The sequence below is a fragment of the Aureobasidium melanogenum genome (genome assembly GCF_000721775.1).
Source record: "Aureobasidium melanogenum CBS 110374 unplaced genomic scaffold scaffold_10, whole genome shotgun sequence".
Taxonomy (NCBI): domain Eukaryota; kingdom Fungi; phylum Ascomycota; class Dothideomycetes; order Dothideales; family Saccotheciaceae; genus Aureobasidium; species Aureobasidium melanogenum.
The window spans coordinates 745628-772417 of record NW_024470062.1 but is presented as its reverse complement, the minus strand read 5'-3'; the positions used below and the strand labels follow the sequence as shown (position 1 = coordinate 772417).

Genomic DNA, 26790 nt, shown 5'->3' with positions numbered 1-26790 from the left:
TCAGATCCTGTTCTAGATACGCTTGACGACCGATATATCCTGACTCGAGTCAACACATTGGTGTCCAGCGTTGGTGACACGATGGCAAAAGAAGAAACAAGAGACGAACTAAGCCATGTGTTGGTCTTGCTAGGGTAACGGAGCGCTCACGTCTTGTAGGATGCATCCATTAGGATCAATGTGTCCCATAAGACACCGTTTGCAGGACAGCACAAGCGACACAAAGCCAGAGGATGGGCGGAGAGCGCAAAAGAAAAAGAAGATTCGCTGAAAGCAACTCTAGATCTAGAAACTTCATACCATACTCCCGGGAGTTCCAGACGGCTTTTCGGCATCTGCTCTCCTGTTCCGTCTGTCCGCACTTTGCGGCATGTCTGGTGCTGATCGCGGACGTTGCAGTGGCAGCTTGCAAAGGAATGTGCTCATGTCCTCATTCAGTTAGGGCTTGTCTGTCACCCATTCGTGCCAACCGCATGACTAGCGTACATACCTCACGACATAGAGGTTACGAAAGCAAAAGGGCCTAGATCCACAAACACGTGTGGCCGTTTCGGGTTGTGGAGCCAAGAATGTGAGGCTTGCTGCTCTTTGTGTCCGGCATTCCCGAACGTGCTTCAGTCTAGCGACTGAGAGAGGGCGACGAGACTGAAACGCAAGTCACCACCTCCTGCTTCGGATTCTCGTTGGAGGAAACTACGGACGCCCATGTCGAGAGCCTTGTCGCTCAAGACATCGTCGTCAGCGGACAAGACACCTCTGTCCAAGGGGCCCTTGCGACGACCATCCATCTCCCACAAGTGGTTGTTTGCAGACTTGACAAAGCAGACGTAGTGTAGATCGATGTTGTCGTCTGCCGAAGGGGCAGCAGTATCACCACCAGTGGCGGCGGCTTGATGAGCGTTTTCAAGAGCCTGCGACTCGTACAGTAAATCGGCACGCTCAGCGGGCTTGAGGTTGATGGCGTCTTGGAGAAGCTTTGCCAAATGCGAGTCTGGAGTGATGAAGTCCCGAGCTGGACCATTGCTCGCTGCGTGTAGTACACCGATGAGACCGCAAGCGTTGCTGATGGTCTGTTTGTACCAAACGACCTCTTCGTCGGGGCCACAGCCCTCGTACTCTGGCTTGTCGTGATCTTCGCTGAGGCGGAAAGTCTCGTATGTGTCACTGATGGGGAATACTAGGAGGAGAGCGCATGCTGGGCGGGGCACGAAGGCAAGTAGTTCGGGTTCATCGATGCTGAAGACGTCGTGGAAAGCGAGCTGTGATGAGAGGCCAAGATTGTGTAAGAGTGAACTCATGACTTCTGGATTGTTCTCTGTCACGCGTCAGCCGCTGCTTCTCTACCCTGTCAGTCTGTAGAGGGTTGGTAGAGCTTCTCTCTCACCTAGCGGAACGAAAGACTTGGTCGCTGCAGGGGCGGTTGCCTCGTCATTGTGAGGGTCTGCCTTTTCTTGCTGGGTCAACTGGGTTGATGCCATAGCTAGGCCTGCCACTTGGTCAAAGTGTAAATAAGGTGGTTGGAGGGGTCAAGAAGTGGAAGAAGGAGACGGGTGTGCTTCGTTTCTGAGCCGCTGTAATCCATATTGCATCACATGATTGTGCATCGCCATCAGGGTTGCCTTGTCCGTTGTCTGTGCATCTCCCACTCGTTCGTACCTAAATGCCAAGACATATGCGACCTGTCGAGATGCATATAATCACGGTGCTGATCGGGTGCAACAGTATACATACATGTATGTAGGTCCTGACCAAATTAAGTACATTACACCAGACGCTGCGCTATCCCCAAGCAAGATTTGTTCCCGGCGCCAGCGCTCTTGCCTACATAATCTTTCGAAATTTACAAGAATCTGAAATGTGTCTAGGGATATCGACATTTTCTCCCGACAAACGCCCCCTGATGCTACGCTAACCATATCAAACACTATCCCTTTCTACCCTCTCTTGCTCGAAAAGAAGTGCCGCTTCTTCTTCTCCGGCTCCTTCTGGAGCTTTGAAGCACTCTGCGCCGGTGCTGCAGGCACCGCTCCATTTGGTTGCTTCGAGTTTAAGTTCATATTGCTCATAGCTTGAGTGGGCGGCTGAGCTGGAACGACTGGTTTCAATGGCGCTTGCACTGGTCGTGGTGCTGGTGGCGGATCGTCTCGCTCGAACAAATGAGCGGGAGCCTGCTTAGGTGGTTGCTCGGCCGGTATGCCGAGCTTGCGTTTGTCCGCGCTGAGATCTCCCACCTGGCGTAGGAAGAAGGCTGGTGTTAGCATATGGCTTGTCAATAGGAACACCTCCTTATTGCTCTGTCGCATCATGTCGTAGCACACTCGACTCTCTGAGTACGTTGCACCCCCTGCCATAAACACAATGACGCGTTGCCGAGGTTCCGTAGTCGATGATTTTGCCTTTGCCCAAGTCGGCTTGGCCGAACGTAGAGATGTAGGAGCAGGGCCAATATCATTATCACCTAGATCCGTCGGCGGCTTGACATATGGAAACACGGTAGCGTCGACAGTGTTGGTGACGTGGTTGTCCAAAAGTCGTTGGAGAGATGTTTCGAACCGACTCAAAGCATACTCCTCTTGAACAAGAGTCGGTGGCGGCTTCTGAGGAAATAGAGGAACCGGTGGTGGACGCGAGTCTTTGAGGTTTCGCGTCGTGCGAATACCAAGAAGACCAAGGTTATGCAGCATTTCTGAGTGTTGAGGAGGAAGTTGAGCATGGAGTAAAAGCTTGACAAGATCTGCAGGAAGCAGACCATCCTTATATATGAGATAGAGTGCAATTAATCGAAGCCTGTCGGGCATCACGATTGCATCGTCATCCAGAGTCCGTACAACTTGATCTGTTATGTGTTTGGGTTTGCGATAATCCTCATCAAGGCCGGTCGCCAAAATCTAGAGATCGGGTCAGCGAAAAATGATTATCAGGGCAACATTCACAAACCTGCTCAACTGAGGCCATGTCAGGAAGTTTGTGACGCTGAAACAGATCCATGCATTCTTGGGCCATGCCGAGATGCAGCGAATACGCCCCTTTCATCTCTTCAAATTGTGGAAGACCAGCGAGCATGTCCTTGATCGTATTAAGACCGTTCATGCCGCTAGGGTCGCTCTCTTTTGTAAAATGGGGGTTCTCATCGATAAACTTTTGGAAGTCTCCCATGAGCTTCTCGATAGTGTCTTTCATGTGGAGGTGACGTGTTTCAACCCAGATGCGGTCCTTTTCTGAAATTTCGTAATCCTTCTCCTCCTGCTTTGGAGTCCCTTGGTTGACAACTGTCTTGTATATGATTTTGTCTCCTTCGCGGATGGGTAGAAGGTCGTGCGCCATAGCTTGGTAGGTAAACTCGTGAAGCAAGGGAGCAAGTACGTCCATGGATCTATCGGTGATGTACAGAGTTGCGCGAGGACGGTTACTCGGGGGAGGGAAATCCTTATGGAAGTTGGCATACAAGTTGAGCTCCTCCTGTACGAAACGAGCAAGGTGAGAGCAGAGGACACTGGCCTCGTGGGTGGGGGTGCGCGGGCGGTAATATCTAATATCAGGAAATTCGCCTAATGCAACGCAGACTCCAACAATTTTCTGGGCAAGATCTTCCATATGCTGGCGAATGAGATTGTTGCAGGCAGGATGGAAGAGAATGGGAAAACTCCAGGGGTCTCTAAAGGTGACAAGGTGGGACTCGCGAGGGAAGAAGTCAATGTTGAGAACTCGAAAGACAGTGATCTGTTCGCGGGCGACGGACGACTTGTCAAGACGCTCTTTCATGTGTGGAGGCAGTAAGGAGGTCCAGATCAGGTTGGTCTTCCTGTAGCGTCGGCGGTCAAGATCGGCCATAAGACAGTCGACGATGTGGGTCTGGGGAGTGATCAGGTAGATGGCGTCGACATCGGGATTCTTTGGGCGACGATCTTCAATCTTCTCGATGTCTGCAGAGGACGTCTGTCAGGCTATGTTGGTTGGAATGGCTTCAGGAGACGGCATACTGGTGATGCTCTCGTTCAAGATGTCGTCTGAATGAAGGACATTGTCGAGCAGCTTCTTGCTGGTGTCGTCGAGGATCAAGACTTTCCACTGTAGAGAGGTTCAGCGGGATGGAGGGGCGGGTTGTTGGAGCTACGAGGGCGTACTTGGCCTTGGGTGGTGGAACGGATCACATTTAAGATGACTACAGCAGAGGGTCAGAAGGGGAAGAGAGAGAGATGATGGACTCGGACTGACTGTCGCGCTGGGCGTCTATGATGGAGACGCCCATGCTGGAGGGAGCGGGAGTCTCAGGGAACTAAGTGGTCGAGTGTGAATGGATGAAGGTGGACCTGGACCGAGTGGTGCTCTGCTTGTCGAGATTGCGGAGAGTCGTTGCCAAGCAGCTCTCGACCAGCGTCATGCAGCTGCTCCAGGTCCATAATTCAATTACCGTATCTTTTTTTTGCGCGTCTGCTCGTACCTCTTGCACCTGCCGTGACTCCGCCTTCTCTATTGTCGCAACCAAGTGGCCGCGCGAGGGGATGCTTGCATTGACTCGCCAAGCAGGCAGCTCGCTTTTTCCTGCCTCGACCTCCTTGCGCCTTCGCCATCCGCTCTATCGTTGCGCCTTCTCCACCACCCGCCACGCTCCTAGGGATCACTCCTCGAACAAGCCAAACACTGCTTCTACCGCCAGGCGTCCTCTAATACGCAAGCATGCCGGTGATTCCAAGAAATCTCGGTTATCCGATAGGAAACCCAAATTCCTCGATGTCTTGAGAGAACACCTCGCCACCGTCAAGCTCGAACTGTACACCACTCCCATCGGCCAGAAACTTGAGGCAGAAAGCAAATTCAGAGAAACCTGGTCCGACTTTACTGACTCCGTCATCAATACTGGCGACAAAAATTCGAATCACCCTGCCCTTGTTGCTAGAAGGATCCAGCATCAAGCTCTGCGTGACTCCTGGTTCGAAAGAGGTGTTAATGGCCTGCAAGATCGAATCAAGTACGCTTTCTACAACCATGTCATTTCCGCAAGTTTCACGCCCTCGGACATTCGCAACCAAAAGGCTCTAGCCGATCTCCGCTATCCCACAGAATGGTATCCTGCCACCCGTACCATCCACCGAACCATTCATCTTCACGTCGGCCCCACCAATTCTGGCAAGACATACCATGCTTTACAACGTCTAGAACAGGCTGAAACTGGTGTCTATGCTGGTCCCCTACGTCTTCTTGCTCACGAAGTCTACACAAGACTCAACGCAAAAGGCAAACAGTGCATGCTTATTACTGGTGAAGAAAAGCGTGCTCCCGACGATGACTCTTTGGCTGCCGATATCACCAGCTGTACTGTCGAGATGATGCCACTCAACAAGGACGTTGACGTTGCCGTTATAGACGAGATTCAGATGATAGGTAATGCTGAGCGAGGTTGGGCCTGGACGCAGGCTGTCTTGGGTGTAAAAGCTCGCGAAGTTCACTTGTGCGGTGAGACCCGAACCGTTCCCTTAATACGTGAGTTGTGCGCTTCTATTGGTGAGAAGCTCGTCGTTCACGAGTACGAGCGTTTGAGTCCCCTAAAGATGGCAGATAAAAGCTTGCAGGGAAGTCTCAAGAAGCTGCGAAAGGGTGATTGTATTGTCAGTTTCAGCGTCATGGGCATTCATGCGCTACGGAAGTCGATTGAACAGTCTACAGGAAGAAAAGTAGCTACCGTATACGGCAGCTTGCCACCCGAGACCAGAGCTCAACAGGCACGTCTCTTTAACGATCCCGACAATGATTACGATTTTCTCGTCGCTAGCGACGCTATCGGCATGGGGCTTAACTTGAGCATTAAACGCGTCATTTTCGAGTCATCGTCCAAGTATGATGGATTCCGTCAGAGGACTCTGGCTGTTCCGGATATTAAACAGATTGCCGGCCGAGCTGGCCGCTACAAGAGTGCTTACCAGGCCAACAAGGCTTCTGAGGCAGCGGCTGCTCACGCTCTTGCAGAGGCAAAAGGAGAGTCAGAACCAGGAAAAGAGACCATAACCGAAGTTCCTGCTGAGAGTCCGACAACTATCGAAACATCTTCACAAGACTCACCACCAGTCTCTGACGTTGATCCAACGTTGCAGGTCCCTAGCACTCAGAAGGAAACTGCCAAGTCTCAAGACTCGACGCTAGGTCTTGTGACAACACTTGAGGACTTCGATTTTCCCACCATCGCAAACGCAATGAAGGAAGAGCCCGAGCCTATTCGCTCTGCAGGCATTTTTCCTCCTGCACCCATTGTTGAGCGGTTCGCCTCATATTTCCCTCCTGGTACACCGTTTTCATACATCCTCATGCGATTACATGAGCTTTCTCAGATGCATTCAAGGTTCCACCTCTGTGGCTTGAAAGATCAGCTCTGGATTGCTGATCTGATAGAGCCCGTTCAAGGTCTGACAGTCACTGATCGAAACATCCTGTGCGCCTGTCCGGCATCAAAGTCTGACAAAGATATGATCGGCAAACTTCTGCCAGCTCTGGCACGTTGTATAGAACAGCAAGGCGGTGGTGCCCTTTACGACATAGCGGAAATGCCTCTTGAAGTCCTAGAATTGCAGATGTCGCCGAGCAGAGATTACCTTCGCCAACTTGAGCAGCTGCACAAGGCCATTGTTGCCTACCTATGGCTCAGTTACAGATTTGCTGGGATTTTTACCACGCGTCCATTGGCATTTCACGTGAAAGGCCTCGTGGAAGAAAAGATCGAACACGTCCTTCACCAGTTCTCCTTTACAGAAAGTAAGAGAAGAAAGATTAAGGCCGCACGAGAGAAATCCTTGATGGCAGAAGCCCAACGAGAATCTGTACTGGCTGATGAAGAGGACGAGGATGGAGCAACCCCAGAACTAGAACAGCAAACCAGCGTCACTGCGGGAGGTGACCAATTTGCAGGAGAGACTGATCTCGAAATCATGGACGATGCCGAGTGGATTGCGAACGAAGAATCTGCTACCAGCCAGAACCAGACTCCGAACTCGGTTGCGGCCGACAATCCAGACGTCCAAAGTGCAACTAATGACGAAGCGCAAAGAGTACAAGGCTCAGCAGAATCCATGCAGAATGGTCAGGAGCTTGGTGGGATGCGGAAGCGTGAAGAGTAGTTGCATTGTGTATAGATAAAGAATGTCGCCATAAGTGAGGCATATAGATCATATGTATTATAGTAATGAATAACGGCTTATACACGATGATGATTCTGACTACAATTGATGTTGGGAGATAAACGTATCGAGGGTTCATGGTTGCGGGCAGATGACGCTGGCTGCCGAGCCACGTTGTGATGCTTCTCCGACCAGACATGGAAGCAGCGCAGTAGTTCGTAAACTGAGCAACAACGAGCACACTGCGCGTGTATTTCTCCGCTCCTTGCAAACTAGTTGTCAAGCAAATTACAGAATGTGCGACTGATTTGATCCTTGGATCTGGTGCTTACAAAAACCGACACATCTCTACGCGATCGACCCCCTTCTCCCTCTGGACGAGACTTGTCAATACTATGTTGCACTCTCTTACTCTTCTGGCTTTCACAAGCATTTGCCTCGCCACAGGAGACATTGCGCATGCAAAGGACCCTCAAAGACCTCTCAGAAGTGCTCAGGAGCGAGCAAAGATACTCGCAGCATGTCCTGCATACGAGCACTATGCAAGGTTTCCACAGTACGTTCTTTCATGACTTGTCTCGCGCAATTACTCACCATATGGCAGTCCACCTTTCTCCGATGGCCCCATGTCACTTCCTTTCCAGCGACCGGCTGCGCTCTGTCGAACTTTCGAGTCAGACTTGGTGGAACAAATCATCAACGACATGAATGAGAAGATGACGGACAAGGACCTGGCTAGGATCTTCGAGAATGCTTTCCCCAACACACTAGACACCACAGTGCGGTGGCACGTGGACGGTACCGAGAAGTCGACCTTCAAGAGCAGTAGCGGCGCATGGGAAGGGCCTCAGAGTTTCATTGTGACTGGAGACATCAATGCAGAGTGGCTCCGAGATTCGACCAACCAATTGGCCCAATACCAGAAGCTGGCCAAGAAGGACAAGTCCATCGAGATGCTGATACTGGGCGCCATCAACACTCAGGCCGAATATGTCATCGAGTCTCCCTACTGCAACGCTTTCCAACCACCCCCACCCAGTCGCCTAGCCCCCTCCAACAATGGCCAGGAAGATGTCGTTCATCCAGCTTACGAGCCATCCAAGGTTTTCGAATGCAAATACGAACTAGACTCGGTAGCCCATTTCCTGTCCTTGTCCAATCAGTTCTATCAACACACCGGATCCACTGCTTTCTTGACTCCAAGATGGTATGCTGCTCTGGACACACTGCTTGCGTTGCTCGACGCGCAGGCAAAGCCTACCTTCGACCCCCAGACCGGCGCTTTCCAGCATAACGAATACACTTTCAGACGTCGCACAGACGCAGGCACAGAAACCCTGAGCTTGTCTGGCAATGGCAATCCTTTGAACAATGGAACTGGTCTCATTCGGAGTGCATTCCGTCCGAGCGATGATGCCACGATTCTCGGCTTCTTCATCCCAGCCAACGCCATGATGGCCGTGGAGCTGAAGCGAGCATCCATCATGCTGGCGAAAGCTGGCAAAGTTAAGCTTGCCGCGGATTTGAAAACACGTGGCGCACTGATTGAAGAAGGCGTCTGGGAGCATGGCGTCGTGGCGCACAAGAAATACGGCTCGGTTTTTGCTTTTGAGGTCGATGGCTATGGTTCTTCCATCATAATGGATGATGCCAACTTGCCGTCGCTGCTTGCCCTTCCACTGCTCGGCTTTGTGTCCAAGGACGACAAGACGTATCAAAACACTCGTCGAATGATATTAGAAAAGAACGGCAATCCTTATTATCTTGCTGGTAGAGCATTCAAGGGTATTGGAGGTCCTCATATCGGACTGCAGAATGCTTGGCCTATGAGTCTGCTGGTTCAGGCTATGACTTCGGATGATGATGAAGAGATTGAAGATGCCCTCTCTGCAGTCAAACGCGTCAGTCATCTAGGTTTGATACACGAAAGCATACACGTTGAGCGCGGAAGAGACTATACTCGTAAGCAATTCGACTCACGTTAACCTGTGCGGAACTCACTAACCGTTTCTCTAGGTAGCTGGTTCGCTTGGGCCAATTCGGTCTTTGCGCAAACCATACTCGACGTGGCTGAAAGAAAACCACACATTCTTTTTGGGGTAGGGGAAAAGCCATATATTGTCGGTTAGATAAACACTATGATTCATGCAACGATTGAAATGTTAATTGATGATAATAAAATGGTCATGAGCGATCCTGGTGTTCTAAGTTCCTCCAAGGAGGGAGCCGGGTTTCCGGCTTCCCCGATTCACTGACAAGCACCTGGTTGAAGGCTCGTTCTAAGGACAAAACATGAAACCACCTGCGAACATGAAATCCCCATAACCCCGGAGTCTACTCTACGAACATCAAGACCTACGCACCATCTCACGAGCCGTGACTGAATCACGACCGCCATCGGGTAAAATGGCAACACAGGGGCTGGCCATCCAAAGCTACTATCACCAACAACACAGTTACACAGAGCATCCAGAGGATATAGCATTGAGCGACCTAAGCCATCAGGCTTCCTTGCAATCGCTCGACAATCATGACGATGATGATGACGACGACAATTCCAGTGTACACAGCTTTGAGCTCTACACGCCAGACGAAGAGAAATCCTTACTCAGGAAACTGGACACTCGTCTTGTATTATTCCTAGCACTCTTATACATGTTATCGTTCCTAGACCGGTCAAGTATAGCCTTCCGTCGTTCAGGTTTTGAGGTCAAACACTGATCTTACAAGATATCGGAAATGCGAAAGTGGCAGGCCTGTCAACAAGTCTGAACCTCAGTTCAACGCAGTTCGAGTGGTTGTTGACGGGCTTCTACATGTCTTACATCTGCTTTGAATGGATGACTCTTTTGTAAGTCTTGTTTCCATATAGTTGCCGTTGAACGGTCGTCTTTTCATGGTGACGTGTCTCAACCACGTACCAGGGTTACCCTATCAGCAAAATATAGAAGGATGATATCCCTGTGACCTTATGGTCTCAAGGCCTTGAAGGATGGATAGGATGACAGATTTTCTCGAAAGACTAATCACAACATCACAGATACAAGATCTTTCCACCACATGCATATATCTCAATATGTGTGCTAGCTTGGGGTTGTCTTGCGTCCCTGCAAAGTGTCAGTACAGGATTTGGTTCGATGTTAATACTCAGGATCCTGCTTGGGATAAGTGAGGCAGCATTTGGTCCTGGAGTGCCTTTTTATCTGTCATTCTTCTTCAAGAGAAACGAACTTGCCTTTAGGACTGGATTGTTCATCTCAGCTGCACCTTTAGCCAGCAGCTTTGCAAGTACGCTAGCCTTTGCCATCGTCAAGCTTGGGAAAAACACGGCCATCGAGAGCTGGAGGATTTTATTTATCATCGAAGGCTTCCCCAGCATACTTGTCGCTGTATGGGCCTGGTATGTGATTCCAGACTCGCCGTCAACCGCGCCATGGCTCTCAGCTAGACAGCGACATATAGCAACCTTACGATTGCGCAAACAAACGGATACATCCCAAAATGATACTTTTGGGAATAAGCAACCGAAGAGATTTGACTGGTCTGCTGTGCGCAACACTTTGCGCGATCCAAAGAGCTACTTGACCGCTGGCTGCTTCTTCTCCTTGAATGTTGCCTTTTCTTCAATGCCTGTGTTTGCACCGATCATCATTCAGAAGTAAGTATACGAGACGACGCTATTATATGCTAGCTAATAGAACAATAGTATGGGATATTCAGCCATAAAGGCTCAAGGCCTGGCTGCACCTCCACACCTTTTCGCCTTCGTCGTGGTGCTTGTCACCTCGGTCATCTCTGACCGACTACAATCTCGTTCGATCCCCATCATAATTCACGCCAGTTCGGCGCTGATCGGGTATCTGTTACTCGCACTTTCTCCCATACTACATTTGTCATCTACAGCACAATATATGTGCATATTTCCGATAACCTCTGGCTTTTTCAGCGCCGTCACAACCGTCATTGTTTGGACCGTCAACAACCAGCAAAGCGAAGAAGGGCGTGGTAGTAATGTCGCACTCCTGAATGTCATCGGCCAGTTGGGACCTCTTCTTGGGACGCGACTCTATCCAGAATCTGATGCTCCCAATTACAGAAAAGGCCACGCCTTGTGCGCTGTCTTTATGGGCTTAGTTGCGGTGTTGGCTACAATCCTGAGACTCCTTCTTGTTAGAGCTAATGCGTCTTTGCGCGAAGGTCGTACTTCAGCCAAGGAAGAGGGCGCGGCTGTACCGCTGGTTGGGGGTCACGGAGTTTCAACAGGCGATTTCGAGTACATGCTTTAGAGAGTTAGTATGAATTACCAAGCCAAGTTCAATAGCGCTTATAGCCACAAGTAGCTCTTCTTAGTGTGCAAGCTCTCAATTGCCGCCGTCTGGCGCTTGAGGACTTTGTGCATCCATATGAGATTTGAACTAGATACGGCTGATCGACACAGAACCCTGGAGGCTAACAAGTGATGATCGAGACACATGCATTGCCGAGAAGCAAGACCAGACAGTCCTCCGCTTGTCGTCTGTAGGACTGGGCTGGTACTGTCAGTGCTTCAAGTCTCGCAGTGTGATTGTGGGATAGCATTTGTAAAGAGTCCAAACAGGAGCGAGCCCTCATGCAACTCAGGGTCGAGATCAATCTCCAGACATCCGCGCTCATTTAGTAACATGCTGCGAATGCTTATGTCCGAGACACGGGCTATTGTGAACGTGCTTGTGGACCAGTAGACCCACGGGGTTCAACTGTGTCTTACCTACACTACCAGAAGCGGTGTATCTTGATTGACTTTGCATCGTGATGTCAATTGCTATCATGCGGCCTGCATGTTGGTCTCTGCAAAAGAACCTGCTATTGGAAAAGTCTTTGGCCAAGTGCGCAGAACTACGCGCCGTCTCGGATAGCCGTTTGCACTCATCATGCATGACATCTAACCTGCTGGCCCGGACCCGAGCCATCAGCGGGGCCGCAGATTATCGCCGAGGCAAAAGTTGTTCCTTTCGGTGCATTGAGGTCATGGTCATGGACACCACTCGGCTCACACCGGTTTCTACCTAGGAAGTCACACTTTGGATGAGTCAAGCTTGACTGTTCTCCTACTGAGATGACGGCCCTTTTCCGTGAATGATGGGGAAGGTGATGACCTGGCTTCCAGACGAAGTTGGACATCGATATTAAAGCACTTATATGACGTTGTGACGGAACATTTGATGTTCTGCTGTATCCAGTAATGTTCCGAAGAGAAATCACCAACGTCTCTAAGTTTGAAGATTTCGCAAAGTTATATAAGCCTAAACATAGGGAGGCTGAGTCGTTTTGCTGAGTGTGACGTCGAGTGGGCAAGACCTATCTCATAGAGACCATCGTGACACGCGTTTTTCGACACTTAATCTATCTGAGCGGCTGTGATTGGCAAGTGGCCTTTGCATCATCAGTATGTTGTTTTACTGTTGAATTTTCGACGTGAGAGCTTGCTGCAGGGGGTTCCCTTCAGTAACAGAGAGACAAAACATCCTTTAACAAGTATCGTGGTTCGGAGATATCAAACTCGGCTGGTGTTCCTTAGGGCTGTTTGAAGGAGATGTCGTACTGTAGACGGATCCTGTACCTGCCAGTAGTCTCACGGCCCGTGGTCTTGGAAAGTCACGACTCGTTGTACAGAAACACTGACTCAAAAATGGCGCACTCTATTATCCTTCTGGCGGTGCCCGGACCTATCCGTTACTTAAGCGATTGTGCATGCTCCGAGTACGAGGAAAGATGGAGAGTCCACATTCATGTCTATTTCCGCCCCAGCCATAATCAGAGGCAGTCGCAAGCGGTCTTCAGCAGCCACCGAGAGGTCTAGTATGGAAAAGTCCCATCTTTGCTCTTCGAAAGAAAAGGAAAGAAACATGTGATTGGAGGTGTGATGCGAATCTGTTACGCGTGTTTTCATATCATGGCTGAGGCGGCGGTGAGAATTGTGGATGCGCCCAACCTCCCCCTTGAAGCACAGAGAGCAAAACAAGCAAAATGTTCTCTGGGTTATAGACGGGCCAATCCGAAACAACCGTAATCTCAATCGTATCTTGTTGTGAGCTGACATACCGCAAGTCGCAATGAACTAATCAACGAGTCGTACTCAGTAGCCGAGACATTGACAGAAAACGGTGCTTCGCGAGCATTTGGTGCGAGAGCTGTTTGAAACGAGCCTCAAGAGCTAGACTTTGGCGCAATACCAGGAGGAAATTGGTCAAGCATGAGGGCATTCTTGGGCTGCTACGTTTCCTCAGAATCTGAACTGGGATGCGATCCATATCATGAAATGCGCAAAGAATCGAGTTGATTGAAGGGATCATAGCCGATATTTGATCGTCGTCATAGGGAAAGCCGTCTACCAAACTTGTTGCTTTCCTCCTGCTAAAAATCGGCTTGATCGCCTTTCCCACCACGCGACTGTCGATCAAGACGTTGATGACGACTGCTAGAGGAAAATCCTGGTACCTGCAACACATCGCATGGCTGGTGCATTGCGGCAGTTGTGTCTAGCAGAGGAACGTGGATATGTAGCACAAGATATCGTTCGTGAGACTCGAGGGATGAGTAGTCTCTCTCGCTGGACAATCTCATCTCGGCAATAATGAACGCGCGAACTCGTTGGACACAGGGCAATCGTTGTGCAAAACTCCACAGCCATCATTTTAACTTAATTGTGAAACTGACACTTGGAAGCGGAGAGGGGGTCGGTCGATCATGAAAAACGCCAGAAGACATGGATCGCTGCCGATCGCCCACGAACCAAACACCCCGAGAACCACTTGTGATTTTGCCGTGTGGGCAGGGTATCCATCATCACACTGCGCCCTTAGGCGCTTGATACGTTCGTTCAATCTGCCGATGCAGATCTATCTGTATGCGAGAGGCACCATGAAGCGCCGGCACAATTCACACAATCGCCCACAGTCAGAATGTCGAGGAGCACTGCCCTGGTGAGGCGCGCAATCATTTGCGGTTCGGAGCTCACAAGGGCAGGATTTCAGGCCTCTGATTGGAGCTCGAAGCCCGAGAACTTGGACGTCTGCTCGCACTTCTCGAGTCTTTCTTTTGACTTGTAAGCGAGGCGGCAGAAGACAAACTCACTGCAAGGTCGTTGGTTCCGCCGGTTTGACGGCCGGCGCAAGATGGTAGTTGCTGGAGGCGCTGTCCGTGTGTGCCTTTCACGACACTTTGTCTCTGAAACCTACCAAGCAATGCTTCCAACACCACGAAGAGCTGACCGTGCATATCATTAAACTCCAGCCATGCCGAAGTGATCCTCTCTTGATGGGTTCGGCTATCGACCATCACTGATACGTCTAAAACGCCACAGGCCCTCTTCCGCAAGGTGAAACCTTTGGAAAAGAGGCCCCTGCTACGTAAGCTTCGGAGTCGCAGCAGCCAACAAGTGACAACTGGAGCATGCACGCATCAGGCTTGCAACCCCTCGTGCGTGTGCTTTCATCATCACTGCTCTCTCCAAAATCTATCTCATGCACGCCGCTTTTTGGGGGCTTGCTGATCACCGCCGCATCACCCGGGCAGATTGCCCTTTAGATCATTTTTTCCCACTCTTCACCCTGCAGATTCGGTAGAGTCCCTGCGCTCTGTTGAACTGTCGAGGCAGAATAGATTAAGACTAATCGCAGGGATCAACCTGCACATCTGCCCGCCTAAAACCACTGACCAGCACGCACGAGATTTGCGTTGCCTCTGTGCTTCCGCCCGGATCTTGCCTTGCCCTCGTCGCTGTTGCCCACTCCCCAGAAAGACCATGCTCTCTTCACCTTCTGTGCGCTAACCTTGCTGCTCCTTAGCCCCATACGCAGCGGGCAGCATCATTTCGTACCCTGTCAGTGCATTGTCTTGGATCACATCCGTGTCTTGACATCTCTAATCAACTTGCCATCCTTCTTCCTCTCCCATACATACTCTGTATCCATCTGCTATCTTCTTCTTGTGTGCAAACCACTCTCTCCTGGTCGGGACTTTTCTTCATACCACGAAAGCTTGATTGTCCAATCCAGCCTGTCGTCATTATTGAGCACCAAGGCTTGTCATAGCAACCATCTTCAAGATCTCGACTGTCGCAGATCCCTCTTGTCTAAACACTCCAAAGGAAGGTATTCTGTCCAAACAAGAACTATGGAAGTCGCAGCCTACATGCCTTACCGCCAACACACGTTCCAGCCGGACTTCAACCCGCACTACAGCCAATATCAAGATTCTCGGAGTCAGACCTCTCATCCAGTGTCAGTTCATTCTGTCATGGCAAACCAATATCAGGACGTCAGACGTGCAGGTCACCGTGAGGCGCCACAGCAGAGCTCTGCTAGCAGCACGGTCCCAACATCGCAGGATGATGTGAACAAGCCTTCACTTCCATCGATCTCCAACCTCCTAGGCATCGCGGATGGGGACAGATCTTCACAATCTAGCCAAGAGACTGGTAGGTTGAAACCAGAAGTTGATGAGTGCCAGTCACTAACATGTGTGTAGGCAGCCCTTCACAGCAAGCGCAAGCGCAAGCTTATTACTCGTCAGCTCCTGCAGAACCTGCATTTGGACAAGGCTACGTAACCCTGGCAGAACCGATGACTACAACTAGAGGTCCACTGCCTCCATCGCCACCACCTATGCGCTCAGACTCCGTGGTCGAAACTGCTCACAGTCCTACTTCAGTGGCCGGTCAATCTTACTTTCTCGGATCATCTCTGAACAACATGGAGCCTCATCAACAGAGGTCGATGCCCGTGAAGCGTCATTCTGTGCCCATGCCTAATGGTGGCATGTACACAACATCGCCTTACACGATTGCTGCCTACAACTCCTCACCCAGCGCGATGTCGACCAGCTCTTACTATTCAGCCGATGGTGTATACGGAATGAACGGTGTCTATCAACAGCGACCACTACCTTCAAATTTTCCTCCCGTCATGCCAGGCGCTGTGATTGCAGCATCCAGTATCCCCGCACCGAATATGTGGGAACATCACCATTATATCGCTCCTTCTAGCCAGGCAACGTATCCACAGTCACAAGATCGCTATGTCTGTCAGACTTGCAACAAAGCATTCTCGCGGCCGAGCAGTCTTAAGATTCACAACTACAGCCATACTGGAGAGAAGCCGTTCAAGTGTACGCAGCCAGGTTGTGGAAAGGCATTCAGTGTTCGGAGCAACATGAAACGGCATGAGAGAGGTTGCCACGCAGGATCATCCAATATGATGGCTTGAGGCCGCATTGTTGAATGGACGTAGATTTCTTTTGTTCTTCTTTTCTCATGAACCTTTTGGCATTCTCTTCTTCGTTTTCCTGTTCGATACCATGGCCGATTTTTTTTTTCTTTGGGAAGGGATGGTGGCGCTTACATGGATATGGATTGGTGATACACTGTGGAGTGGAGGACGAACAAGGCGACGCAAGACGTTGATGGTTCGGGGCAGCAAGTCTGTACATGAAATAGGGCAAGTACCCAAAAGGTGAAGCACTGGATGTTAGATAGCTAGGTAGTTGAGCCTACCGGCGTAAACCATTGTATCTCAAACAATCAGAAGCTGAAGGGTGAATGTGGACGAAGTTTGAACGCGACGTCGTGAGTTTCGCAAATTGACTCGAGACGCGACGTGAGAAAAGGTCGCAAGCTCGACGCCCCGTGCAACGAACAACAAGTCTGCCCTCAGCACGACGACATAGGATGGCGCCGAAAGTGGAACAGGGAGGACAAGAATCAGGACAGAAGCGCAAAGGAAACTCGACAGATGGCGGAGGCTGGCGCAACAAACGACAGAAGACGCAGCGCGACGCTCGTACGCTGGCGGTGCAGACAAGCTCCAAGGCCTTCAAGAATGGAGAGCTCGACGTAGGAGCCTTCGTCAAGGCCCGCGAGTATGAGATTCGAGCACTCGAGGAAGGCATGGCTCGGGCCAGAAAAGGCCTTACACAGCGAGCTTTCCAACAAGTGCCCAAAGACTTGAGACGCAGGACGGCCAGTCACAATGCTAAGAGAGTACCTAAGAGACTGCGCCGTCAGGCCGTGCGAGAGGTTGGTCGACTCAAGATTCTGACGTGGCAAGGCTAACACGAAACAGATGGCCGAAGACAACACACCGACCGTAACGTCGCGCCGACGCAAACCGAGTGGCCATATGCGTCTTCGCATCGACACTGTCGCCCGTCTACGAACCCTCGGCCGCAAGAACAAGCTGTCGCCTGACCAGGGAGTTGTTGCCAGGTCGCCCCAGCCCAAGAAGAACAAGCTCGCCTCTCCTCCTGTGCCCAAGGCAAAGTATCGCAAACGTCAGATCCACAAGACCTGGCTGCCCACACACATGTTTCATGCGAAACGAGCCCACATGACTCCGCCATCGCAACCTCTCTGGCGCTTTGCATTGCCCTTGACATCAACTGTCAAAAGCTATCGTCCCACCCATCGTGCGAGTAAAGACCGTGGTGCTATTGCTTGGGACACAAGCTACATGTCTACAGTCTCCATACACGGTAATCACCAGAGTATAGAGTCTCTGTGTCGTGCTTTGGGTGTCGGCCTGTCAGACGCTGCCTGGACCCCACGAGGCCAGAGGTGGAGACAAGGCTCTCGTACATGGCAAGGTTGGCTGTATGAGCGTGACATGTATCCTACTCACCCCATAGCTCCTGCCACAATTGTCTGGCGAGCAGAACCAGAATCTCCTGCAAAGCAGTCTCGTCAGATCTTGATTCGTGTTCATCCATCAGCTTTCCCTCAGCTTTGGGATGAGCTCACCAGACTGGTCAAGATTCAGAAGCCTCAACTGACTGTTGAAGATTTGCGTTTCGAGATCGGAAGCATTGAGATTGCTGGTCCTGCTTCGACCGAAGCCTTAACGGGTGCTCTTTGTCCTGTGAACATTAGCCAAGGTGACAAGTCATCCGCTGAGAAAAGTTGGCCAATGTTAGCAGGCGTACAAACTCCATCGGTTTTGCCTGCGAATGCTCTCCTCGCTTTCGATATATCTGATCCGCGCCTACATCACCCACCCCGGACTACATCTTCAGCTACTGACACACAGCAATCCCAAGATCATTTGCTTGAATTGCTAACAAACTGGCCTTTTGACACTTCACAAACACCGCCAGGCATTTTCGACCGTTCAAGAAGACAAGCATGTTGCCGCGCATTGCAGAGCCAGAAAAACATCAACCGCCGCAAATCCGCTGCCACGCCAGGTACCTATCCTGAGGCTCTGCCTCAAGACCCTCGCATCCCCATCATGGCATTCCCGTCCTCGGCCCTTCCAAGGTCGAAGCTGGGAAGTAAAGAACGTACTTCTTGTTCGTGGGTTGTTCTTTTGCCATGGAAAACAGTCCCTGCAGTTTGGCAAAGTCTGATGTATTATCCTATATCTACCGGCGGACAGGTGAAAATGGGAGGTCTGGAGGAGCAACGCCAGATTGCCTTTGAGACTGGCGTGCCTTGGTTCCCTGGTGATTTCCCAGGCACCAAGGCGGGTGATCTATGGGAGGCTTCAGTGAGCGCCAAAAGAAAAGCGCAATGGGAAGCGAAACCCAAAGGCAAGAGAGTCGAATGGGACAGCGTCACCTTCGGTCCTGGCAGAAAAGGTGAAGATGGTAACGGCTGGGCATGCGATTGGGTCTACTGCTCTGAAAACACGACAGATGAGAAAAACGATGCTGAGTCAAAGGTTCATCACATCGCTCCAGGTCTCGCGCGGAATGTAATTGCTGGTCAGGCTACTTCCATCGAACGTCAATTGCACGCTATCTCTACCGTCCGCATCACTCTGCTCGGTCGTGGGACCCCTGAGCCTTGCGCACGAATCTACCGCTTGCCGTCCGTGGACGGGACAGACAAGCCTTCATTGCGCGATCAGTGGCTCGCGCTTGATCCGGCTCGAACAAGGTCTTGCACCCAGAAAAAGAAGCGCGAGCGAAACCTGCCGTCGTCTGTGTTGAAGCCGACTTCCTCAGCCGATGTGCAACGACAATTGGCTGCCGACTTGTTGCAACCTCCCCAGTCCGATGACCACCATGACTGCTGCCCACCACTTCCAGGCAAAGAAGACCTCATCGGCTATGTCACAAAAGGTGAGTTTAGTCTGACTGAAGGCAGAGGTGTCGCTATCGGTAGTATCTTCGTCCAAGCTTTCGCTGAGACTGTCAATGCCATTGATAAGGAACCATACATTTGCATTGTCAGAAACGCTGGAGAAACAGTGGGCAGACTAGGGAGGTTGGAATTCGTGTAATGTCAATCCTTGCTTGTGCATGAGACATTACTCGTTCTGCTCATTGGCTATCTACCTATCTAAGTCTAGTGCTATACAGATATCAATAGCTCTCTAGCAGTGATCACTTCCGGGAAAAGTCGGTCTCTTCCACGTTTAAGATATGGGGCAGCCGCGCCTTTTCCGCTGCCTTGGCTGATGCTTCAGGATTGTCGCGCTGGATGCTTCCTTTTCTGACTTGGCCGAACAATCTCCTTTGAACAGCGTCGGAAGTACCTTTCATGGCAGAGCTTTTGCGATTGCGTGTAGGGGTTTGAGGGACACTCAAAACACTGCCAATCTCCTTGGCTGGTTCCTCATCATCAGGCACATCAGTCTCGGCCTCACTTTCATCTGCCACCAACACTTCTCTGAGCACTGTCGTTTGATGTCTGGTTGAGGCGAGTCGCGCAGAATTTGAGGGCTGGAGTTGAGGACCGCGTAATGGTGGCGCAGTCTGCGGTACCTGCAGATAGCGTGTGGATTGAAGAGTTTGAGGGGTCTCATAAGGCATAGGAGTTATTGAAGCAGCTCGTCTTCTGCGTGTAGGGGTTCGTGGAGATGTTGGACTCCTTCCACTCATGAGGTCAGAGGCATGCAGAAGGGCTGCAAAAGGTGGCTGGTCCTGCTCGCGGGTGGTCCATGGAGAAGACTGAGCAGACTGGCTCTTGCGCGGTGACTCCAGAAATCCAGCAGTGCGACGGTACCGGTTGAGGTGAGCGCGATTCTCACGAAGGCGTTCGCGATAGAGTGTGATGCGGTCATTCAAGGTCGCGATCTCGCTCTCCTGTTGAACGATCATGCGTTTGTGTTGTGAGACGAGTTGCTCAAGCTGGGCGTTTTGAGATTTGAGACTCTGAGTTTCCTTGACCATCGAGTCCCATATATCAGCGTGTACACGACGGATATTTGGGTCGGCGCGGTGGTCGGCACGAGGGATGCGTGGCTCGACAGGGTCGTTAGCCTTGAGAAGGTCTGTCTCGCGTTGAGCCATATCCATCTCGACCTGGATGCGCTCCATGGCCTCGTTGGTCTCAATTGCAAGCATGTGATACTGCAGCTTGTGATGTGCCGCATCAGAGCGAGCTTCCTGCAGGAGAGGCATGAGGCGAGCTATGATGGCGCGAAGCTCATCGGGCTGGGCGTGTTGCACATGGTGTTCAGACAAGACGAACGTCTCGGAAGCAGGCGAGGGGGATGGTGACGACGAAGTTGCGACAGCAGCCGTTGTCTGAGGGTTCAGAGACAGAGGAGTCGTGTCGCCATGTCCTGAGCTGGGTGTAGGAGGTTCTGTCGCATTCATGATCCTAGTCAAGTCGTTGGCGATAGAGATGGTGAGGAAGGATGTGGGAGTTGGTGACGCAGATGAGACGGGCGTGTTTATGGATACCGGTTGCTATGCTGTGCAATGCAAAAAAGAACAAGAGATGTGAAAGTGGCCCGCCGTCTTTGTGTACTCGAGGGGACGCGCACGACGCACGGGCGTGTCAAAAACCAATGATGCTTCCCCTTTGGGACCAGGGCTTGCAGGGTCCAGGTTGGCGGGACATCCGCAACGGACGTTAGGCGGGCACTCCACCTGCCATAATCCAGGGGTTTTGATGCCAAACAAAGTGCCGACATGGAATGAACCCATGTACTACTGTAGACATAACTTTCTCCTCGTCCGACATTTCATCATTGGTCGTTCCCTTCTTCCCGGCTGCCCATACACGCCTTGGGCATAGCTGACCACAATGGACCCCTCCACTTCCGCGACTCCATTGAAGTCCTCGGGCATCCCAAAGTTCTCTTCGATCGCAAGACCTGCCGCTTCGCGATTGCCCGCTCCTAACAATGATCACAAATCTGCATTGCCATCTCCATCTAAACCCTCTGCTTTGGTGAAACCATCTCCTGCCAAAAAGGCTCTTCCTAGACCGCCTTCATCCGGCTCCAGCTTTAGATCGAGTGTATCTGGTCCCTCATCTGGCATTATCCCACCGAGGACATCGTCGCATCGTTCTACTTATTCGGTTTCGGAGAAGCCTACCACTGCCACCAGAAAGCCTGCTTCGCGACCAGTATCTTATATTGCGCAATCACGAAGGCCTGTTTCTGGCATTATTACCACTGCTCAACAAGAGGATTTGAATGATCAACTAGGCTCGCTTGATGGTTTCCGCAGTGCTTCACGTGCCACTTCAAGGCAGAGTGATTATGACAACAATGACTATGTCGACGAGCCAACCACTCCCGGCACGAAAAGGACGTCGCGACTTTCATTGTCAGATCGAACTGTCGAAAGTCTCTCCAGACTCCCCGAAACTCCAGGGACAGGCAGACGAAGGTCTAGCTTTTTCGCGCCACAGAGTCCTATGGGGCCTCCGTCACGTCCGGCTTCTGCTATGAGCGTTGATGAGACGAGGGAGGCTTCACGTCCTAAGGTGTCCGGAAAGGTGCCTTCGCCATCGAAAAGGTCCTCTGCTATGGCTCCTCCGACCAGCAAGATGCCCTCAAAGTATTCCATTCCGAGGGCTCCTTCATCCATCGGCCTAGCTCCGTCAAAACTCGGCCGTCCAGCCTCTGTAGCAGGGAAATCTGTAACGACTAATACGCCAAAAGCATCTACAACAAAGCCGCTACAGCGAGCGAGTAGTCTCCGCCAGCCTGGAGCAGGCGTGGCCGCTACTCCCAGACCAAAACTAACTACCAGCATCTCAACTTCGGCCATCAAGACCAGGCCAACACCAGCAACAGCTATGAAAAGCGCCCCACAGAAAGAACCGCAAACATCTCCTGAAAAACCAACGAATTCTTCTGCAGCCCTCAGGGACCAGATCGCAAAGGCTAGAGCTGCCAAGAAAACTCCAGGAATCTTCAAAGGGCAGCAATCGAGTAGTCAGGGCGAAGACTTCTCATTCGATCCTTTCGCGGATCCTTTCAACACGAAACCCAAAAATTCTCATGGTCTTTTGCGCAAGAGGATTGAAGCAGCCCGCGGCGACGGTCGTCTCAATATCGCTGGAATGGGCCTCAAGACTATTCCAGATGAAGTTCTGAACATGTACGACCAACAAGAAGGTAACAATATGAATTGGAGTCAAATGACAGACTTAGTTCGCTTTGTGGCAGCGGATAACGATCTTGACATGATCTCTGACGCCGTGTTTCCGGATGTTTCTACTGAAATAGCTATGGACGACGAAAAGGAAGTCAAGGGCCTACAATTCCGCAGCGTGGAAATGATCGACCTGCACGGGAACAATCTCGAGGCAGTTCCTGCTGGTCTGCGTTGGTTGGAGAGACTGACGGTGCTGAACTTGGTAAGACTCATGAAAATCAATTCTTCGTTACAGTCACTCACATCCTTGTAGTCACACAACAAGCTGGGCAACACAGTATTCGACACGATCGGCCAGCTTGAAACATTGCGGGAACTCAAACTGAGCAACAACAACTTGTCCGGCTATCTTCCTCAGTCGGTAGGTCGTTTGCATAATTTGAGAACCTTGGAACTACAGAACAACAAGCTTCTGAGTCTTCCGGATGGTCTGCGCGAGCTTGTCAATCTGCAGATTTTGAACGTTTCTGGAAATCAGCTCACCGGTCTTCCCATGGATGTTCTTGAGACCTTACCTATTTCTGACCTCAATGCCTCTAACAACGCCATGGTCGGTGCGCTATTCCCCTTCAGCGTATCTGGGTTATCCAAGCTCGAGCATTTAGATGTCGCCAACAACTCGCTGGCTTCGCTTGCCTTTTCGGAAAACCTGTCATTACCGTCTATCAAATCTATCAACTTGGCGAGTAACAGGATAGTTGCACTGCCAGATATGTCTGGTTGGAAGCAACTGGTTTCTTTGGCTGCTGCCGACAATAAGATATCTGTTCTTCCGCAAGGATTCACAAGCCTTAAGTACCTCAAACAGGCCGACCTGACAGGAAACGAGCTCACTAAATTGCATGACAATATTGGTCTCATGGATGCGCTGGATGTCTTGAAGGTGGCCGCCAATCCTCTTCGCGAACGTAAACTTCTGAACATGCCGACTGAAGAGCTCAAGCGTAGCCTAGCTCAACGGCTGAAAATGTCCGATCAGGGTGACAAAGCCGATGAATTTGAAGACGAGGGGATTGACATCCAGTCACCACGTGACTCAGGTTCGCAATGGGGAGTTGTCTCTGGCACTCTTGATCTAAGAGACAAAAACCTTGTGGACGATGATGCCGATGTGCTTCGGTCCATCTTCAGCACTGAAGATGTCCGTGAACTCAAATTGGCACGGAACAATTTTGTCACCATACCTTTCGAGATCTCTTTGGCTCAGAACCTCAAAGTCTTGGACTTGTCAAGCTGTTCTCTGGGTGACATATACCTGAACGAAGTGATAACTTTGACAGCCCTCCAGGAGCTATTTTTGGGTAGCAACAAGATTTCGAACTGGGAACCCCTGTTGAGTCTGCTTCATGCGCCACGCCTTTCGTATCTGGACGTGTCCAATAACAGGCTTATCGGCTCGGTACCAAGGATCAGAGATTCCTTCCCAGAGCTGAAGGTTTTGCACGCCGCAAACAACAGGATAGATGCTGTCTCGTATGAGGTCCTAGCAGGACTACAGTCAGTCGATCTTGCAGACAACAACATTGGTTACCTACCTCCTGAGATAGGATTGTTGTGGGACCGAGGTCTAAAGGGGCTGAGCATTGGCGGCAACACATTCCGCGTGCCCTCACACCGAATTCTGGAGAAGGGTACTGAAGCTACGATGCTGTGGCTCAAGGACAAGATTCCGCAGGACGACGAAACTTTCTAGACAAATAGAAGACTTGGAGGATTATCTCTGGGCAAGATGACATTGTCTGCTGGCAGAAGGTCAAGTGTTTTAGGTAGACAAACAAAGTGTATGATGCGAGACGAAACCATTCTCATGACTGCCTGCCGGATAGTCCTTCCGTATTCACTATTTATTGTTCCATCCTACTCGTACATAAAGCTGTGTCATTGTAGATTGACTAGTGATTAGAGGTGTCTGGAGTGTGGTTGACGAGAGACGAGTTCTGGTAGACGACTGCTTGTCCTGGACCATCACCTAGTATTGTATCGTTTCACATAATACGACCAGTTCTCGTAAGCATTGTACTTTCTCATCATGATAAGTGTCAAGACTAAAGTTAGGTGGAAGTTGGCAGTGTCGAGAGTCGAGAGTCGAGACGTTGAAGGTGGTCAATGCACGGTCTTGGCACACACCACGGACTAAGCGACAAATCGAAGTTTTGCACGGCGGATTCGATCTTTTCTCCTTTGACGACGACGACGACCTTCGACAACAGGATCATTTATCGCCCACCGACACAATGGTTAGTTGCGACACCCGCCGCTGCTTGTGATGGAATTGGACCACGCTTGTCACGCTGTCCTTGGTCGATTCGCGATGCGCTACGCCCACACTTCGCTATTTCGACGGCCCGCGCGACGATTTTGAGTCCGAAGAGGACGAAGGCAGTTCTCAGCAACTTGCGGCATCGCATGCCACGATGAACGTGCTCGAAGTGCTATCTTCCCACTCTAGCCTCGACCAAGACATCAGCGACAAGCCTGGATCCTGTCCATCGCTGCAGCGAAGAAAGAGTTATGCTAGACAAATAAACTAACACCTGCACCAGGCCATCAAGCACAACCAGCAGATCCCCCACAACCACTTCCGCAAGGATTGGCAGCGCCGCGTCCGCGTGCACTTCGACCAGGTAATTCCCCTCTCGTCATGAGAGCAGAGGCGCCTGTGGTCAGCGACAGAGTTCCTGACAAAATTCAATCCTAGGCCGGCAAGAAGAAGGCTCGCCGCAACGCTCGCGCTGCTAAGGCTGCCACCGTCGCTCCCCGCCCCGTCGACAAGCTCCGCCCCATTGTCCGCTGCCCTACCCTCAAGTACAACCGCCGCGTCCGCGCCGGCCGTGGTTTCAGCTTGGCTGAGCTTAAGGTACGTATCCTCTCGCCTCGTGTCATGACCCCGTTCAATGCCTAACATATCCCAAGGCTGCTGGCATCCCCCGCAAGCTTGCACCCACCATCGGTATCTCCGTCGACCCCCGCCGCCAGAACCTCTCCGAGGAGTCTCTTGCCGCCAACGTCGAGCGCCTGAAGGCCTACCGCAGCCGCGTCATCCTCTTCCCCCGCAACAGCAAGGCCCCCAAGAAGGGTGACGCCTCTGCTGAGGAGGTCAAGGCTGCCAAGGAGAACTTCGTCAAGCAGGCCAACGTTACCTTCCCCATCGAGAACAAGGCCCAGGTCACCGAGGGCAAGCTCTCCGACTACCCCGGTGAGGAGAACGCCTTCCGCAAGCTCCGTGAGGTCCGCAGCGAGGCCCGCCTTGCTGGTATCCGCGAGAAGCGTGCCAAGGCCAAGGCTGAGGAGGCTGCCAACGCTAAGAAATAAGCCATTTCACCATGAGGTGAAGGTCGGCGTTGATGGATTTGCTATGACGGCTGCTTTGTGTCAGGAATCCAGGGCGAAAAATGGGCATTACTTCTTGATAGAACTTCTGTCAGCAGGAAGCGAACCAAAAAAGTCTTTAGTTGCCCCTCATGATACCACTTTTTATGCATTTTTGGCGTTTCTCTGTTCATGTGCTTGTGTTTGTTCTGTTGTCTCGTTGCACGTTCCGATTTACCTCTGTCGCATGTAATCGAAAAAAGTTCAGACTTCAGTCCCCTGCCAAGAATCACTACCTTCGTCCCTGCTGTCTGGACCTCTCATACCGTCTACCAACCATAATTATGACCTCTTTGCGGCGAGTCTTTGCTAGTCCGGTATCACGATCGTCTATTAGAGCCATGTCGTCTTCCCAAAAGCCGTCTTCTGTTCGCTTCCAGTTCTCTGCAGACGAAGATGAAGAACAACTGGGTCGCAATGCCAATGCTCTCACCATTGAAGGCGGAGGCAAGTGGAAGGTCACGGATGACAACAGAGGACTCGAGCGAACCTTCCGTTTCAAGACTTTCAAAGCTACTTGGGTATGTGAAAAACACACTTTCCTTGATGAAAAGACACGCTTTACAGCGTCTTGAACGCACGAGCAATACCTGAATCACCCTCACCCTGTCCGTTCAGCATGGGATTGATCACTAATTTGGTCACCAGGAATTTATGAACACGGTAGCAGCAGAGTGCAAGGTGCAAAAGCATCATCCGGAATGGACGAATGTCTTCAACAAGACCCATGTCCGCTGGACGACGCACAAACCTATGGGTCTGTCATCAAAAGACGTCCTCATGGCAAAATTCTGTGACGATGCCGGAAGCCTTCATGGCGAGCTGCCCGAAGTGGATGATGATGGTTGTGGTTGTGGATCATTCAAGCCATAGCTGATCTAGACCTTGGAGTGGGAATTTATGTACAGCAGTTCCGGTCATTCTCGAACAGAATGCA

At 51.2% G+C, this 26790-nt stretch overlaps 10 protein-coding genes across 10 annotated transcripts; 7 read left to right on the top strand and 3 right to left on the bottom strand.

Moving 5' to 3' along the window:
• Positions 1-614: 614 nt before the first annotated feature.
• On the bottom strand, positions 615-1478 carry M437DRAFT_84653 (cysteine proteinase; the record flags this gene model as incomplete). Its single annotated transcript, XM_041028139.1, has 2 exons — positions 615-1315; positions 1385-1478. 2 exons carry the CDS (start codon positions 1476-1478, stop codon positions 615-617), a joined length of 795 nt encoding a protein of 264 aa, XP_040879993.1.
• A 456-nt stretch (positions 1479-1934) lies between these two features.
• On the bottom strand, positions 1935-4249 carry M437DRAFT_48217 (Sec1-like protein; the record flags this gene model as incomplete). The annotated part of the gene is made up of 5 exons (XM_041021617.1): positions 1935-2888; positions 2938-3923; positions 3981-4068; positions 4125-4162; positions 4216-4249. 5 exons carry the CDS (start codon positions 4247-4249, stop codon positions 1935-1937), a joined length of 2100 nt encoding a protein of 699 aa, XP_040879992.1.
• Positions 4250-4502: 253 nt separating this feature from the next.
• M437DRAFT_48405 (P-loop containing nucleoside triphosphate hydrolase protein) lies at positions 4503-7106 on the top strand (the record flags this gene model as incomplete). The annotated part of the gene is made up of 2 exons (XM_041021655.1): positions 4503-6008; positions 6090-7106. The coding sequence occupies 2 exons, from the start codon at positions 4503-4505 to the stop codon at positions 7104-7106; spliced, it is 2523 nt and encodes an 840-aa protein (XP_040879991.1).
• Positions 7107-7501: 395 nt separating this feature from the next.
• M437DRAFT_48293 (uncharacterized protein) lies at positions 7502-9235 on the top strand (the record flags this gene model as incomplete). The annotated part of the gene is made up of 3 exons (XM_041021633.1): positions 7502-7662; positions 7711-9068; positions 9123-9235. The coding sequence occupies 3 exons, from the start codon at positions 7502-7504 to the stop codon at positions 9233-9235; spliced, it is 1632 nt and encodes a 543-aa protein (XP_040879990.1).
• A 277-nt stretch (positions 9236-9512) lies between these two features.
• Positions 9513-11392, top strand: M437DRAFT_66190 (MFS general substrate transporter; the record flags this gene model as incomplete). Its single annotated transcript, XM_041024698.1, has 4 exons — positions 9513-9786; positions 9837-9957; positions 10147-10764; positions 10813-11392. The coding sequence occupies 4 exons, from the start codon at positions 9513-9515 to the stop codon at positions 11390-11392; spliced, it is 1593 nt and encodes a 530-aa protein (XP_040879989.1).
• Positions 11393-15709: 4317 nt separating this feature from the next.
• On the top strand, positions 15710-16351 carry M437DRAFT_48363 (uncharacterized protein; the record flags this gene model as incomplete). Its single annotated transcript, XM_041021645.1, has 1 exon — positions 15710-16351. One exon carries the CDS (start codon positions 15710-15712, stop codon positions 16349-16351), a length of 642 nt encoding a protein of 213 aa, XP_040879988.1.
• Positions 16352-16812: 461 nt separating this feature from the next.
• Positions 16813-19363, top strand: M437DRAFT_75483 (POPLD-domain-containing protein; the record flags this gene model as incomplete). Its single annotated transcript, XM_041026429.1, has 3 exons — positions 16813-17160; positions 17207-19090; positions 19133-19363. 3 exons carry the CDS (start codon positions 16813-16815, stop codon positions 19361-19363), a joined length of 2463 nt encoding a protein of 820 aa, XP_040879987.1.
• A 103-nt stretch (positions 19364-19466) lies between these two features.
• Positions 19467-20684, bottom strand: M437DRAFT_48442 (uncharacterized protein; the record flags this gene model as incomplete). The annotated part of the gene is made up of 1 exon (XM_041021665.1): positions 19467-20684. The coding sequence occupies one exon, from the start codon at positions 20682-20684 to the stop codon at positions 19467-19469; it is 1218 nt and encodes a 405-aa protein (XP_040879986.1).
• A 4034-nt stretch (positions 20685-24718) lies between these two features.
• M437DRAFT_66186 (ribosomal protein L13e) lies at positions 24719-25796 on the top strand (the record flags this gene model as incomplete). The annotated part of the gene is made up of 4 exons (XM_041024697.1): positions 24719-24721; positions 25028-25108; positions 25183-25341; positions 25398-25796. 4 exons carry the CDS (start codon positions 24719-24721, stop codon positions 25794-25796), a joined length of 642 nt encoding a protein of 213 aa, XP_040879985.1.
• A 488-nt stretch (positions 25797-26284) lies between these two features.
• On the top strand, positions 26285-26711 carry M437DRAFT_12919 (transcriptional coactivator/pterin dehydratase; the record flags this gene model as incomplete). The annotated part of the gene is made up of 2 exons (XM_041018685.1): positions 26285-26374; positions 26502-26711. Coding segments are annotated over 2 exons (300 nt in total), but the record flags the coding sequence as incomplete, so codon positions are not given.
• Between the last annotated feature and the right edge of the window lie 79 nt (positions 26712-26790).